This window comes from Labeo rohita, chromosome 21, assembly GCF_022985175.1.
Source record: "Labeo rohita strain BAU-BD-2019 chromosome 21, IGBB_LRoh.1.0, whole genome shotgun sequence".
NCBI classification, from domain to species: domain Eukaryota; kingdom Metazoa; phylum Chordata; class Actinopteri; order Cypriniformes; family Cyprinidae; genus Labeo; species Labeo rohita.
Genome location: NC_066889.1, coordinates 8907705 through 8924263, shown reverse-complemented (window position 1 = coordinate 8924263; position 16559 = coordinate 8907705). Strand labels below are relative to the sequence as shown.

Genomic DNA, 16559 nt, shown 5'->3' with positions numbered 1-16559 from the left:
TTTTTTTCTTTTCTTGGCCTGGTGGACTTGCAGGATGGCCATGGCATGCAGGGTGGAGACAGCCTAGCCCAAAGCACTGAAATCCTTGGCAGCGAGAGCTGACAACAGCTTACAGGCTTTGGACGGGAGGCGTGGACGGTTTCGCCAGGTAGCGGCGTTTTGCAGGCACAAGTGCACCGCATCCACATGCTCCACCTGGGGAACGTCAACGTACCCCCTGGCTGGCCAACCATCCAGGGTAGTGAGGAGAGAGGAGCTCAGACATGAGCGAATGGTGTAAGCGGCCCACCACAACTTAGTGAACTCCTCATGAACCTCCAGGAAGAATGCCACTGGGGTGGAGCGAGGTGGAACGTCGCTACCAGCACCCAGAAACCAATAATCAAGCCTTGAACACTCAGGAGAAGGCACCCAACCTGAAATTCTTCCTTTTTTTTTTCTTTTTCAGTGCTCTACGAGGCGAAGCAGCACGTGCCCCAGTATAAATCTGCTGTGCCCCAGTATAAATCTTAAGTTTTAACAATTTACTTTATTTGTCGGTGTATTCATTTACATTTATAATCGTGGCAAAAAATGTAGTAACCTAATTCATGCTTATAAAAGCGACACAGACACGAAAACACAAACTCGTGCGGTCCTTTTGCACAGAAATGTCCACGCGTCAGACTTTCAAGAAAAAAGTGATAGAAAAATTAATGTAGAGCTTTAGGTCTAGCAACGCCCCTGGTCTACCATCACCTTCACTTCAGTATTAAAATTTACTAAATTTCAGGACAACGATACTAATATACAATCTTTAAGGGTAGATGAGGAACAAAAGTGTGCATTTCCGTTGTTACCCATGGCAATAAAGATCTATTCTGTTTTTCTATTCTATTATTTGAAGGCACTGCCCAAATGGCAAGTGTTGTACCTCTTAAGGTACAGTTTTTGCACTTTTTTTTCCTGACAGCTGCATTAAATAGTGGATGAATTACCGCAGAGGCCAGGGCATATCCAGCCAATTCAGCATTTCCTAGGTGACCACAGAATATTGTGATGACGAATGGCAGTAGAAAGTTTGAGATTCTGGAGATGAGCTGTGGAAGATGAAAATTTGGACATCAAAGAACATAAGGTTACAAAACACTCTCACACACACACATAGACAGCTGTTCAGAGATCTGCATCCCATGTAAAAATCTCACAAAAGACTATTTGAACTTTTGCAAATCAAAAACTATATTAGTAATATATTAGTATACATTGCATTGTAATAAACAATTTGTTTTGAGAGTGTGTTTGTGTGTGTGTGTGTTTAAAATGTTAAAAAAACAAAACCAAAAATGGATCTATATTATATATTGTATATGTGTGGGTATATGTTTTATATGTGGGTATATTTGAAATGCCAATACAGGATAAGGATTACAAAAATTCTTTATCTGGAATTAATAACCACAAGGGAGGGACAGACCACAGAAATTCTATTTCACATCCTCATCAGTCACAAAATTTCCAACACTAACTTAAGTTACAGGCATGTGTCAAAACCAAACATGCACCCCAGAGCCAGTTTCAGCTGGCAAAGCTCTTGTATTTAAAGTTTACAGTGAGTTGCAGCATGACATGAGTAACTGAGAGAGACGGAACAAAGAGATGACTCACCAGGGGCATGGAAAGACGCAAAACATGGTAGAGCTCCTCTCTGTAGGCCAGGGGAACCCAGCGACGCACACAGCTGCAACAGAAGAGTTTAGAACTAGGTGCTGTTGCCTCGGTGATTTGTTCATTGCTTGCCAGGGACCCGCAAGCCTCAGGCATCCCAGCTTTATCCATTCAGTCGTTGAATACAAGAAAATAAGAAAAGAGGATGAAGAGAGAGAAGGACAGAGAAAACAACAGGAGTAATATAGAAATGAGACAGCTTCTTTCCAGCAGTGTTTTTTTCCCAATAATGATGTTATCAGTCCATGGAGGCAGAAACAATCAAATCAAATAGTGCTGGAACACTGATTAAGTGACCTGCTGCCTTCAGTCACAGAGGGAGCCCAAGAGAGGCAGGTCACAAGCAAGCTCTTTATAATTCCCTGTATGGAGTACAGCAGCTCTGAGGGGGGCTGTAAGGGGCGGGTTAGCCTTTCGTACTTCTTAAATGCACCAGTAATCTTATCAGGAATGCCTGTGTAAATAACAGATTGCTGTTCCTTTGAGGAACCCATGCTAAAGCATTTGCTTTCTAAGTTGTCAATTTTATTAATGCAGCATAATGAGCAGGAGATGCTTTACTTTGAGACACATGATCCATAAAGTGGCCTTTAACCTGTACACTCAGAGTTAAGTGAAGTATATACTTGCTAAACCACATCTAGACTGTTTAGGTTTGAATCCTTTGAAGGATAATATGTGTTAGAAAGTGACTCGTTGACTCATTCAGATCACCTAAATATTACTATTTGTAATATACTGGCACATTACCTCTTGGTAGCATGCCATGGATCTCCAGCACCAGCAGTTATTGTTGGCACATTATAATGACCTTTGGTCATGAACATGCCCGTTCGGTTAAACAGTAATGCTTAACCTCAGTCAACCTAAGCCTTGCACAACCAATGCTGATCATTCAATAAACTACACTTTTTTTAACTAGTCAAAAAGTGTGTTCGAATATTATTGCATTAACTACATTTTTGTTGTTGAAAAAAGATTCAAAATGTAATAATAAGAAGTAAAATTGCTTTAAAGAAAGAAGAAAAGGAAGAAAGAAAAAGAAAATGAAAAAGAAATGTTAAATGAATAAGAAATAATGAATATAAAATGAATATAAAAAAAAATGTTAGGGTCTAATGTAAACATTTTCAAAAATTCTTTATTTGTGAGTTTTGTGAGAAGTCATGTAATGCACAGTATGTGTGTACATCTCTATGGGTGGCAAATTAGAATAACCTTTACCCTTTCCTTTGCAAGTTATCCATGTCTTATCTGATACGCAGTAAGAAATGCTGAAGACTGAAATCTGGAATGGGAAGGGAATAGAAGGAATGAAAGTTATGCACTAAAACATGCAGTAAAACAGTTTATCTTCTCTTACACATGCATGCCACATACAGTATGCACAAATGCATATACACAGTACAATGTGTTCTAGAACGAAGTTCTCAAATTCTTTCCTCTGAATGCTTATTCATCAACCTTCTTTTACTATCTGCTTTCTACAGTGCATATTGCCGCTGTTCCAACATAAATACAGTTTTATATGTTATGACAAAAGACAATGGTTCATGACAGCAATAACTCTTAAAGAATAATTACTGTTAGTTATGATGTTTCTGTTCTGTTTTAGCCATAATTAACAAATTTAAACAAAACAAACACAAAAGTGATTAACAAATACATGTACAGTGAAAATCAAAAATCAAAACAAAATCAACAATCAAAAAGTTCATTTAAATTGGCTCTAAGAGTTTAAAAAACAAACAAACATGTTGATTTAAATTGAAAAGGAATTATTTAGGATTCTGTATTATATCTATGTCTCTATTTAAACAAGCAAATTATTGACACTAATCATGTAACTCTGTACAGAGAGAGAGAGAGAGAGAGAGAGAGAGAGAGATCAGTCAGAAAGACATTTTCATGCCTGTAGGCCTAATCAGATACATTGAAGCTAACCTTGATTTCATGGTTAAAATTCACATCTGAACTTCTGATATCTGTAAATTGTAGCTACAATTTGACTTTGAACATTAACATTATTACCTCACAATGGTCAAACTGGGCCCCCTGGTGGATAATAATTGAGGCCCATCGTTACGTTATGTAAATCACATAATACATCTTTTGTTTTAAAATTGGGGTGAAAACAAATGTGTGCGCATGTGTACAACATGCACAAGAAAACACATAATTAGATATAATTACGTAATTTCTTAACAACTATTAATTATTTTTCAACCATCTGGTTGATAACAGCTATGCCATTAAATATAGTAAAGTATTTTCCTTAAATATATAACAGTATTTGTAACAGATTTGTTTAACTGTAGTATTATTTGCTGTACATGTGCATAATGTCATTGCCCTGTGTCACCTTCACTCAACACAGATATCACATAGAAACACTAAAGGAATGCATGATTCATTTTGGGTTGGGACATGTATTTTTATATTTAATGCTTTTGGCATTGACATAAATTATAGAACATTAAATTTCTCTTATCGCAAAAGTTTTTATGGCTTAGAGACTATATCTTTATAGGATTTTTCTGCTTTCATCCTTCCCATTCCAACTAGAGACATTGAGTTGACACTTAAAAGCCATTCAGCCTATTTTTACACAACACCAAAAGGTCTGTGACCGTGAGGGGAGGTGATTTCAATTCCTGTTAAGTGCTGTAAAGTGACATAATATAAAGCATTGGTGTGAAGACACAAGCCTCTTCAGACTTCACGCAACCTTTGGATTTGGCATTTTCCAGAGAACTGTCGCACGAAACTTTGGTGAGTAAATGGTTGTGAAAAGGGTCTCTGAATTTCTGAGAATGCAATTAAGATTTCATATATTCATTAAAAAAATAAAAATAAAAAAATCAAATATCTTGCCATAATTTACTTACCGCCATGTCCTTCAAAACCTGTATGACCTTCTTTTTTGGTGGAACGAGATATTTAAAATATATATATATATATATATATATATATAGTAAAAAAAAAAAAAAAAAAAAAACAATGGGATCCAGTGTTTTTTAAGACCCCACTGATATTGAGTTTAAGGCTATTTTGTTAAATATTTCTAGCATAATATGATTTCAGTTAAAGAACAAATCCATAAAACATTTCACAAATCAGACTTTTCAAAAACTTTTCCAGACGTTTTTATATGTCTTTTTGTCATTCAGGAAATACAAAGATGAAAGTATCGGTTGGTGTTTCTCTGTTCCTGTTGTGCTTTGTCAGTCATGTAAAAGGTAATCTATCACTACATGTTTTCAAAGTCTGATGCTTCCAAGCAGATTAAAATACTGCCTGTTCTAACATTATACAGAATGTTGTTCAGTATATTAAATTAGAAAGAGTGTTTTAACCTGTAGAGTATTAACCTAAGTATATTAACCTGTATAGGACATACAGAGAGTATTAATCTGTACCGCAACAATTTTAGTTTGTTTCACCTGAATGAACTGCTTAATAGTTAATTTTTTTTTTCTAAACAGCGGTCACTGTTGAGTCATATCCACTGGCCACCGGCAGCCTGCTTCGGACAGAGGTTGAGAAAACTGTTACTCTGACTTGTATGACTGATGAAGGTATAGACCCATCTACACAAAAAGAACTGCAGTGGTTCCGTAATGGTGTGCGGGTGAACCTGGCAGAAGAAAACCGCCTGTACCGGAGTAGTCTGTGTGTACAGCCTGTCACTAAAGAGGACAACGGAGTCATCTTTACCTGTCAGCTGAAGGGTGATGCAAGTATGAACAGCTCCATCGAGTTTGACGTTCAGTGTAAGTTCAGAATACTTGGGGAAATATGACTAAACAAAAATATTTAGAAAGGTGAACTGGCAAGTTTGGGATCCATTTCATTTCCGTTTAGCAGTTACAGAATAAACTCCACAAGGAATTTATTGTCATTAAATGTACACTGTTAACTAAGTTAAAGAATCCAAAGTTATATCCATTTTAACAACTTAACAATGGACCTCCATATCCCTAAAACCCTAAACAGTTTAAAATAATGTTGTTTAAACTGTTTAACAGATTAAACAATTAAAAACATTTTAACTTAGTTATTAATGTAGTTGTTCTAAACTAACTGTAAAACTTTAAGTTTCACATATCTGCTTTTAAATCCAATCTAATTGGCCCCATTTAGGCATACTTTCATTGTATATGCCTCACTGTATTTATTTATTCATTCATAATTTATTTTTATTTTTTTAAAGAAAACAAGGGCCAAGTAGAATTTACTTTTTGTGGTAATCAACATTTTGGCACAAATGCTGTTAATTGGTCCTTTTATTAGAACTTGAATTGAATCTGGGATATTCCTCAAAAATAAACAGGAATGGAACTGAGCCAAACTCTTGTGATGAACATGCTGCTTTTTCGTATTTTGGTTTTTCATTAATGTTGATGAAACAAACTAGTTAGCAGATATTGTCAGACACTGTTTTATTCTAAGCTTCGAATGCCATTATTACAGATCCCCCAGACCTCAATGACACTAAGGAATTGTTTGTTGAAGAAACAACTGATGTTGTTCTGTCCTGTGATGTCCGTGCCAACCCTCCTGTAACTGTGGCTTGGAAAAAGAATGGTGAAGTTCTGGATCTGACCTCTGGTAGTTACAAAACAACCAGTAACGGAATTACTGCCCAGTTATCAATCACAAAAGCTAAGCGTGATATACATCAAGGAATGTACATCTGCGAAGTAAACTCAGCTGTCTATGGAATTATGGCCAGGACATTTAACATTACAGTTGAAGGTCTGTGGTCCTGTTTTATCCTTATTTGTACTTTGACTTTTTGTACTCTGTTTTACTTTTATAATTTATGTTCAATTTTTTAAATGTATGTTTAATTTTTCTCCTATATTAGATAAAGTGCTAAGGTTCCCTCTAGGACCCACAATTGCTGGAGTGGTGGTGATTTTGTGCACAATTGTATTTGCAATAATTTCTAGGAGGAATAAAATTAAGGTATGACAGCTTCATTTTTGATTATCACCATGATTTAAAAAAAATAAAGACAACAGGCCTGTATAAAATGATACTCTCAGTAGTTCATTTAACACAAATATTTTTTGTCTAAAAGTATTGCAAACTGTTCAAAAGGCTTTGTCTTTTTGGTGTCCTATAGTGCGGCAAATCAAATTGAACATCTCCAATGGAACTGCATCTCAGGAATTGAAACCACAGCTATCTGAGATGTTGAGCATTGAGAAGGTCAGACTGGAATAGTCAAGTAACCATTACTGGACTGGCATATGGGACAGCACTCTTAAACATAAATTAGTCATTCAAAAACAAAACATCTCCCTTTATTCCTGCTTAGCTTTTCGTTAAACAACTCTTTATACTCGTGATTTTTTAGATGATTTCCTTGTGTGTTTCTTCTCTGATTCATATGCTATTGAGAAACTGCACTAAAAATCATTATACTTTGTCTCTGAGCCAGCAAAGACACTCCTAGAACATTGATGGCTGTTTGTTAGAGACACAGTAAAATAATCTCATTAAAGTGAATTGCAAGATATTTTATAATCTCAAGGACAAGATTTTTGTGTAAATTGGCCTGTTAAATGTACCTAGAAGTCATTAACCTTTAACCATTCAGTCAGATCATGAGCAATATGTGGTTGTGATCATAAAGAAATGCAGGGTTGCCAACTTTTAAGTTCAGTGTGTGTGTGTGAAAAATAAAAAAGGATGTAAGTTATTTACTTTTTAAATTTTCACATTTAAAAAACCTAGTGTTTACTTGTGTATAAATAATTATTCAAATATAAAACTTAAAAATAAGTAAGCTGGGTATGACCTGCAATACACTTTTGAGAAACTAGACTAATAAATACATGTATATTTATTAAAGATCACAAAATGACTCTAATTTGCCTCTTTGCATTGAAATTGAAAACCTTTTTCTCTATAACCTTAAATACTACACTAATTGTAATATAACAACAACAACAACAACAAAACATTTAAATGGTCAATAAGGAACCATAATTATTGCATAAATAGTATTTAGTACCAGAAGATCTCTTCAAATGTTAAATAAATATTATTTAACTAAAATACTGAACATTTATTTAACTGAAAAAAAAAATAATAATAATAATAAAAAAAAAGTTAAGATGTCACGTAATGAGTAAGGAATACCTGAGGGTTAAATACAAGAAAATTTGTGAATGTCATCAACGTAATAGTAAATGGATAATATACTGTAATGTTCAAAAAGACAGGAAAGACTTTGTGTATGTAAAATGAAATTCGAATAATTCTATTGCATGTAAGACTCTTTCATGGTGTGAATCTTATAAGCTAATACAGTATGCCTTGGATTAATATGTATGTAACCGTTATTGTCTTTTGTTCTTATTTTATTTTTGTTATTTGTTGTGTTATTCCTTTACTGTATAATAAAATAAATAAATATTTACCAAAAGTTGCAAAAGACCTGTATAGTGAAGCTGTCGTCTATCCTGGTTAAAATCATTCAAATGTATTGACAGCATTTGCTTGTTTGGAACTATTGGCGATCTCCATGAACCACGTGACCGCGTGGCATGTGACAACTTTGTTTTTCCCCAAATGGCTCTGGCTTTACGTGAGGTGCTGCAACGAATTACGCCACATAAAGTGCGCCAAAACGGTATTTACTGTTTGAACGTCGTATTAAAACTTACTAAATTTGAAACCTGAGACTTTGTTTTATAACGTATGTTCCATTCTATCCTAATAACGTTTAGGTACGTTCACAGTTTGCTTTGTACATCGCATGTCAATGCTGAGACAAATAAAAATTAAATTAGGCCTATATTTCAGATTTGTTAGACACTTAGGCCTAATATGAGTTTTTCAGTTGGCTAGATAACCACCGACTTTTGAACGTTAAAAAATAATCAATCACAACATTTTTGGGAATATTTTGGGCTTTTTTTACGCATTTTATATATGTTGAAAAACTTCTAAACAAAGTCTTATTATCATTTGGAACTTTTGCATTATTGACACATATTCTCCTATTTAATACTGTAAAGTTGCTTTGACACAACCTGTTTTGTTTAAAAGCGCTGTATAAATAAAATTGATTGATTTGAGGTAGTTTATTCATAATAAGCTTTGGTACTTCTGGAATTAACAGTTAAAATTGGGCTCTCTGAAGAGAGACAGTTCATCATAACAATGAAAGCGTTCCAAAACAAAGAACCCCGTGTTGCGTCACATTTCGTTTGAGACGCAACGGCACGTTCGGCCAATTAGAGTGGAGGTACGGGACAGAGTAGGCTGGGTCTCTCATCCACAGGGAGCGGTCCGCTAAATTCAAACAGCCACACGAAACAAAGTAAAGGATAGTTCGATTTCATCAGACTCTGCGGTGTGGGAAAAAAGGTAAGTTTCAGCTTCAAAGTCGATGAAATGTAATAGTAAATGTAATTTCATGTTATAGACCTGTTTTTGGATTAAACAATTTATTGTCTTTATTGCACGGTTTTGCTTTAGGGAGTTAACTTTACAGACGATCATTGTGTTGTTCTCCTCTAAACTCTGCTCAGTGTTAACAATTGGAGTAATGTTTACTTTCATTTTATTGTTGTTGTTTTTTTTTTCTTTCTTTCTTTTCTTTTACAAATATAAATATTTTCGTATTTTTGTGAGTTTGTTTACCATTTTAAACAGAGGGGACGCCCTTTACAATAAACAATAAACACACACAGTCGCGTAAAAACCTCTGGAAAATGAAAGGGAGAATAAAATCTCACAGACATGTCTTAAGTGACTATAATTTGCTCCAATCTATTTTTAACAGAAAAACGGTTACAGTACAAAGTTGTCTTGAATAGTGTGAAAATGTGTTTGATTTAACATAACGTTAAATGCAATGTTACTGTAAATCATTCACAAATAGACTGGTATAAATTAAATATTATACTCAACAAGACAGTTTATATAATTTTAAATTATATATTCTTATTGCAAACAGGCATTTTTCATCTCCCTAAGATCTCATTATGGCATCCACAATTGTGAGCGGGGTCTGGAGGTCACATGCAGTCCTAGATGAATCAGAGCCTGACAGCTCGCCTGAAGCACCGCAGCAATTTAAGAAGATGCGCTCCTCCAGCTCGCTGAACTCACTGAGAATGTCTCTGCGCAAGCGTCTGCCCTTGAAGCCAGTGCAATCCAACGTCAGCATCTCTGAGAACCAGACATGGGAGTCGCTACAGATTAACCAAAAGACCAGTGCTGTCCGCAGAATGACCCGCAATGCCAAAAACTCCATTGGAAGCATCTGTCAGGTGTGCTTTGTTTTTGCATATTCATTTAATCATTTGTTGTAGTTATTCATGTAAGACAGCGTATAAATAAATAAATAAATAAATAAATATATTATAAAACCTCTATATATCTTCTAATCAGAGGTTTCAAAAGAGCAGACAGTCACGTCAGGAGTGTCTGGTCATGACACCTGGTAGAACGTCAGACGGTGAGGAATCTGATTGCAATGGGATATCACAAACCCCAAAACGATCTGCTGCTCGTACTGCCATCACCCCCAGGCGAACTCCAAGGTCTACCTGCAAGCGAACTCCTCGAGGGGCCTGTACCCCAGAAGGCAGTGACTCTGCCGTTAGGACGGTGAAGACCTGGGGCACCAGGAGGCAGCTGGTGCGAATGGCTGCACTCAGAAGCCCTTTTGCATCACCCAACACAATGAACAGCAGGAGGTGAGACTACACAGATGCATTCAGACATCACATTTTTGCTTGTTAAACTGATTTGCTTCGTTTTCCCAATAAATCATTTGATGACAGCACTTTTGTTCTTGTAGTGACATACTTTTTAGTAATGACAGGAGATTTGGGTGGGACGTGGAACTTTTTTTTTTGCACCATAGTTTGGTACTTTGCAGGTAGTATGTTGGGGGTACTTTCTCATTCTATAAAGCATTTGATTGGGTCAGTATCTGTGCAGTGCAGGATGAGTCTTTTTTTTTTCAGAAAAGAATGACTATGTTCAGAAAGACATACTACCATATTACTCATATTGTTACTGCAATAGTGTATGTATACTGTGCACAGTATTCAGATTTCTGCATGCATGAAATACCCAGATGATTGACTATATTTGCTGAAATATGTAGTATAATGACAGAGTACACTGTGTAGCATACACAATCTCACAATTCTCTTTTTATATTAATTATGAATATATTAGACAGCCAAATGTTTAGACATTTTACACAAGATAAAAATTAAAGATTTTTAAAAAAGATTCTGTTATCTTAGTATCACTGGAATTATCTTGTTTTTATTAATATTTTGAATTAGTTTTTATATTTTTTTGTTTTCATTTTAAAGTTTTATTTTTTTTCAGTGTCTAAAGTTTTAATTCTTTTTTTTTATTTTAATTTCAGTTAGTTGAAATAAAAACATATTTTATATATTTTATTTCAGCTAACATTTATTTTATTTTAAGTAATGAAAATGTTTTTTATGGTTTTTAAGTTTTTGTTTTAGTTAACTATAATAACTCCAAGCTGGATATTTGCTGTCATTAAACAGTTACTTAGCGCTTAATTACTTAAAACTATTAATTTAATAATACTAATTTAATAATAATAAATAGTGTAATCTTTGGGAAATCTCAAAATGAATTTCCCTTTTTATATACTGTACATTATAATGTTGTAATGCTTCTATTCACTTTAAAGCATTTAAAGTGAGTTTAGTTTTTAGTGTTTTATTTTTAATTTATTTTAACAGAATGGTATAACATTTATATATTTGACATTTATCAACTGATAAATGTCCGATATATAAATGTTTGGTACGTAACATGAAAATAAATATTACACTAACAGAATTTTTTAATATTGCTGCCTGTCCTTCTCTATACTGTTCAGTATTCAGTATAAGTAGTATGCTTGTATTTCATTCCAAATATAGCTCATGACTGTAGATTTAAAATTAAATGTCTGCTTCAGAGTACATTAGCATATAGATAACCTTAACTGCGCAAAACATTAGGGATGACAGTTCTGCAGATATGAACGTAACACATGGTATCACATAATGGTCCTCTCTATCCCATGACAGGCAGTTTGATGAGGATCTGGATTGTGTGTCCAAAGGCCTACGGAGACTGAAGCGTCTTTCTCAAGACTTTGATGATGTGATTGGGAAAGATGATCGGTGAGTACAACAGAAGCCCAATTCCATTCTCATTCTGTATAGAAAGAACACAGAATTATCCTGCTGTTTGTTTTAATCTTTACATTTTATTAGCTTTATTTCTGCCATTTCTTGAGATGGGGTGAAATGTTGTGCTCATTCAGGCATAATGTGATTCAATTTCCCGCTCATGACATTTGGCCATTTCCTGTTTGTGGTTTGGAAGTGTGGGTCTTTTTTTTTTTTTTTTTGGACTAGGCAGCAGCTGCTCTGTACCGAACCCTTCTTACAAAGCCTTCATATTGCACTGCCTAAAAATGAACAAGATATCCTTTACTGTAGTTAGAGGAGTTTGCTTTTGGGAACTGTTGTCTAATTGAAAACGCATGCTGGAACAACTGATCACCAGCCGACTGGTCTCAACAAGAAAGCAATGTGATTTTACTGTTTAATTTAAGGATTCTGTCTTTAAGACATTTCCTAAGAAGCTGTTTTGTTCTATAGGATGTAAGACAGTTTTTTTAAATTATGCTGTTTTAGTGTTAATATCTTCCAGCCTTTCCTCCTTGTCGGAGGGCCCCATTCCTACCCCTTTTTGAATTCCACACATAACTTTCCTCCTGCCAAGATTTTCAGATGGATGAGTCTCATTCCTTCTTGGGAAGTCCCTGTTAATCAATTCAGCTAAAGGGGACAAGAGGATTTTAGAGTTGACGTAAATCCGCTGTATTGCATTTAGCAACTACAATGAAAAAGCTTTTAGGCATATTGACTTTGTGATGTCTTTATGAAATCAATGCGAATAATAATTTCTCTCCTATTCTGCAAGCGACAGATTCAGGGAGTGTATTATGGAGTAAAGCTAAGGTAAATGTTTTTAAGTGTCTTTCTGAAGTGTTTTTCTTTACATCATAATTGTGTGAAAATGCAACCTTTTTTTCAATTCTGTGACTGTTTGTCCAAGCTAGTAAGTTTACTGTAGCTCACTGGATCTGATGCAGCCACTGCCACACTAAAGCTAAGTTGTACTGCATGTTTAGTTATTAACCTACACAAAACACTTAAGGAGCTTTACCTTCTAATTTCAAGAGCTAAATCCATTTACAGTGGCTGCTGCTTGCTGGTCTATTCTTCCTTCCCTTTTTTATTTTTTAATTTTTTTAAACAATCGTTTCACTTCTGTATTATGGTTCAGAATCAGAAACATCATGCCAATTCTTTAGATTCTTCAGCCGAGTAGATTTTTTGTATAACACAAAAGGTATTACTGTTCAAATGTCAAAGCTGGTCTTTCAGCTTTGATGAAATGCATGCTGATAACAGCATGTTTGTTTGTTTTATAGCACTAATACTAACATGCCTTGCACTTATGTAAAGAACTATTTAGAAGTTGTTTTTTTTTCTTTAGTCATGGTGTCATATAAGATCCTATTCCCCTTCCTCTGTCTAAACAGAAACAGTGCAATATCATGATATCTAAAAGGGTAGATCGCTTTAAGGCAGCAACAAATTAATACATACAGATATCCACTGTAATTGCAGTGATATATTTATGACGGTTAATTGCACTCACTGGAGAGGGCTCAAATCTCAAATCTGTACTTTAAAGTTCAAAGTACACTATGGTCTTATGCCTATGCTAGGGTATGCATACAGCGTGCATGACACAAATTTCTTAATCAGCACAAGACAGCTGCATTTTCTTTAACATATTTACATAACATCATTATACTTATAATGGCTGCCACGTGTGTGTCTGTTACGTCCGCAAGACCGTAAATGGTCACAATTGTCATTTTGTGTTTGAACCCAAAAATGCAAATTTTGTCATCATTTCTAATGTTGGTATCCAAACAGCTGTTGTTAGCTACCATCAACTGTTGGTTACCAACATTTTTCAAAATATCTTCTTTTGTGCTCAACAGAAGAAAGAAACTCATACAGGTTTGGAACAACTTGATGGTGAGTAAATGATGACAGATTTTTCTTTTTTGGGTGAACTATCCCTTTAACATTTACATTTTACATGTAATCCTTTAGAGAGCAATAAGAACTTATGAGAACAATAGAAGCAATCAGACCAACAAGAAGGCAGCAGTATACAAGTGCTGTGACAAGTCTCAGTTAGTCTAGAACAGTACACATTGCAATTTTTAAAATTAAATAAATTAAAAAACATGCACAAGAAGAAATGCGGCATCAGCCATGGTAAACGCAGTTAGAAAAACTTCCTAGCACCGTCAACTGCGCTAAAATCTAACGAGAAAAGAAACAAAACACAAGCTGCTGTCCTTTTCTGTTTCAACTACTTCTTAGCAGCAAACTACTGAGCAGTGCAACGAGATGCTGTAGTGCTTGGGTGAGGAGATTAAGAGATACATGCAACTCCATTTTAATAGAATACAAAGACATTTTTTCTGGAGAGAAATAGTTCAGACACTAGTAGACAAAGATAAAACTTTCAAGTGTGCAAACTAGCATTCGCATGACAAATTAGGACTTAAAATCTTGTTACCATAAAGATAAGGAATTGTATCATTTGACCATCTTTATTTTTGGTTATATTGTGAATGTGTAATTAAAATACACAAATTAACATATTATTTTGATAAATATTTTGTAAGCATTTGTTTGTTTATAATTTCTAATTAGGCACCAAATAGCTAAAGTGCGCTTAAACTCGGATGGGGTATAGGATATCCAAACACACCTTACTTGATCTTGTACTTTACTCTATAAATAACCATTGATGGTTATGTGACTGCAGGGTCCAGGCCTTGCAGCACTACAAAGCGGTCATGAACATGGGCTACAGCTCCACCAAGAGCAACATTTCTAGAGGACTGAACAGGGCTTCCATCCGAAAACAGACTTAGCGCATCCAGCAGACCATCAGCAGCTGGACTGATGTGACCATGTCAAACATCCACAAAGCCTCTTAAAAGAGGCATCTGTTTTCCTTATGTTATTAAACATGAATGTTGTCTTGCATTTCTCAGTATATGCCAAAAGAGGCCTTGTCCAATAATTTTAATTGGACATTTTTCTGATCTGTTTGTATCTTTTGAGTGTTTAAAGTAAAGGGCAACCGAATATACTGTATTACTATTTGGAAACATTCTGCATTTATAGCTGCTGCTTTTCAGATTTATGTGCATGATTTTAGTTAATGCACACTTCACACTGACATAATGAAGCATTTAGTAATTCTAAACTATCTCTGCTGTGAAAAACCACCAAAAGATGTGAATACCAAATGTAATCATATTTGAAATACATGTGTGGAAAGGTCAAGAAAAATAGAAAAAAAAGCTGAATGTTACTCATTAAAGACAATATTCAGTTTTTTTTTTTTTTTTTTTTTTTTTTTTTTTTTTTGTTTTGTTTTTTAATCACTACCTAACACTAAACTGCCATAGTTAGATACCGTCTTGACTGTGGGAGATGTTACTAATATTATGATTTAACCTATTTAGTTGAAGTTTATTGACAGTATTTTACTACTTTGGTACTTTTCTGAGTTTACTGTAAAACGTTGGGATTTATCTTAAGGGAGAATAAAATGCAAAGTATGCCATATCACAAATTCACCAAGCAAATATTAAGAAAGACACCATAATCACCAATTGTACTTATAATAATCAATATGTAAACATTACCAAAGGAGAATAAGCAATTAAAATGTGAGATAAATTGTCTACAAAATGCATACATTTAAGTTTGTTTCAAAGTTGTGATGTTTAAAATTAAGTTTACATGTATTGCTTTGCATTATACATATGTGATTTGTTTTAAAAAAGGACAAAAACAGCAGAATTGTTTGCTTTTTTATACTTAATAAAAACAGCTGAATAATTGATACATTGAAATCATTACTTTTCACCATTTTTTTTAAGTATCAGTGAGATTTTTTTTTTTTTTTACATACCTGTAACAATGCATGTAAGCCTAAAAGCTGTACAGTATGGTTTAGAGCAGTGCAGGATTTAGAAACTGACCCTGAAATGCACTGCAAAATGCATTTTTGCATAACCGCTTTTAAAAAGAGTCTGCTGCTGACTGTTTTTGTTATATGGTTGCATATAATTGTTTTCATAGTCTTGTTTTCTGAGAAATTGAACAAAAATGAGTTTATGCTTAAAACAAGCACTAATACTGAAAACTTGTTTTACATTTGAATTTAATAATTCTTGAGACCATTTGGAGTTAATTTATCTTGTTTTAATCAAACTCACTCAATTTTGATCAGTTTCTCACGTCATTTTGCTTCTCAAGTAAATGGATCTTGAATCTTTAGACATTTGTACGGAAAAATAAGACAAAACTTTTTTGTTGTTTTGTTTTTTTTCGTGATCAAAACGTACAGTAAATGTTAAGTTGGTGCTATTAAAAGTCTTAAGATATTTTTGTAAAATTTAAAAACGTTTAAAAAATGTTTTCTGTTTGTAAACTTTGAAATGTTGCTGACACAAGACATTTACATTTACAGAAAATATTGATGTTTTAATATATTAAACACCCTAGTCCAGGGGTTCGCAACTCTGGCCCACGAGATCCTGCAGGGTTCAGCTCTAACCCTAATCAACCTAAACACCTAAACAAGTTTATCAAGGTCTTTAGGATCACTAGAAAGTTACAGGCAGGTAAGTTTGATCAAGGTTGGAGCTAAACTCTGCAGGAAAA

The 16559-nt window shown here is 34.5% G+C and overlaps 3 protein-coding genes across 11 annotated transcripts in view; 2 read left to right on the top strand and 1 right to left on the bottom strand.

The window, feature by feature from the left end:
• The window catches only part of slc47a1 (solute carrier family 47 member 1), a 28440-nt gene extending 25801 nt beyond the window's left edge, over positions 1-2639 (bottom strand). The window contains exons 1-2 of one of the 2 annotated variants that reach the window (XM_051093930.1): positions 1648-2639; positions 978-1079 (exon numbers count right to left, since the gene is read on the bottom strand). In XM_051093930.1, the coding sequence (XP_050949887.1) occupies positions 978-1079; positions 1648-1818 (273 nt within the window). In that variant the 5' untranslated portion in view covers positions 1819-2639. The remainder of the gene's footprint in view (positions 1-977; positions 1080-1647) is intronic. The other variant, XM_051093929.1, reaches the window with a different exon arrangement.
• Positions 2640-4323: 1684 nt separating this feature from the next.
• Positions 4324-7389, top strand: tmigd1 (transmembrane and immunoglobulin domain containing 1). Its single transcript, XM_051093332.1, has 6 exons — positions 4324-4479; positions 4878-4946; positions 5193-5480; positions 6181-6465; positions 6578-6678; positions 6839-7389. Exons 2-6 carry the CDS (start codon positions 4889-4891, stop codon positions 6854-6856), a joined length of 750 nt encoding a protein of 249 aa, XP_050949289.1. The 5' UTR covers positions 4324-4479; positions 4878-4888; the 3' UTR covers positions 6857-7389.
• Positions 7390-8260: 871 nt separating this feature from the next.
• Positions 8261-15449, top strand: LOC127152584 (uncharacterized). 8 transcript variants are annotated; one of them, XR_007825099.1, is made up of 7 exons: positions 8262-9093; positions 9686-10001; positions 10123-10430; positions 11802-11897; positions 12712-12743; positions 12845-13838; positions 14644-15449. XR_007825099.1 is itself a non-coding variant. In XM_051093331.1 (7 exons), the coding sequence occupies exons 2-5, from the start codon at positions 9714-9716 to the stop codon at positions 12734-12736; spliced, it is 717 nt and encodes a 238-aa protein (XP_050949288.1). In that variant the 5' UTR covers positions 8262-9093; positions 9686-9713; the 3' UTR covers positions 12737-12743; positions 13802-13838; positions 14644-15449. The 8 variants fall into 8 exon arrangements, 6 of the variants coding, with proteins under 6 accessions (XP_050949284.1, XP_050949288.1, XP_050949286.1 ...); XR_007825098.1 differs by having other exon boundaries at positions 12706-12743; XM_051093331.1 differs by having other exon boundaries at positions 13802-13838.
• The last annotated feature ends 1110 nt before the right edge of the window (positions 15450-16559 follow it).

Bases quoted from the DNA above. Each gene is read 5' to 3' on its own strand.
- tmigd1 (XM_051093332.1), top strand. From the start codon at position 4,889: ATGAAAGTATCGGTTGGTGTTTCTCTGTTCCTGTTGTGCTTTGTCAGT. The intron at 4,947-5,192 runs GTAATCTATCAC...TTTTCTAAACAG, and splicing joins CTTTGTCAGTCATGTAAAAG to CGGTCACTGTTGAGTCATAT. The intron at 6,466-6,577 runs GTCTGTGGTCCT...CTCCTATATTAG, and splicing joins ATTTAACATTACAGTTGAAG to ATAAAGTGCTAAGGTTCCCT.
- LOC127152584 (XM_051093327.1), top strand. From the start codon at position 9,714: ATGGCATCCACAATTGTGAGCGGGGTCTGGAGGTCACATGCAGTCCTA. The intron at 10,002-10,122 runs GTGTGCTTTGTT...TCTTCTAATCAG, and splicing joins CCATTGGAAGCATCTGTCAG to AGGTTTCAAAAGAGCAGACA. The intron at 11,898-14,643 runs GTGAGTACAACA...ATGTGACTGCAG, and splicing joins GTGATTGGGAAAGATGATCG to GGTCCAGGCCTTGCAGCACT.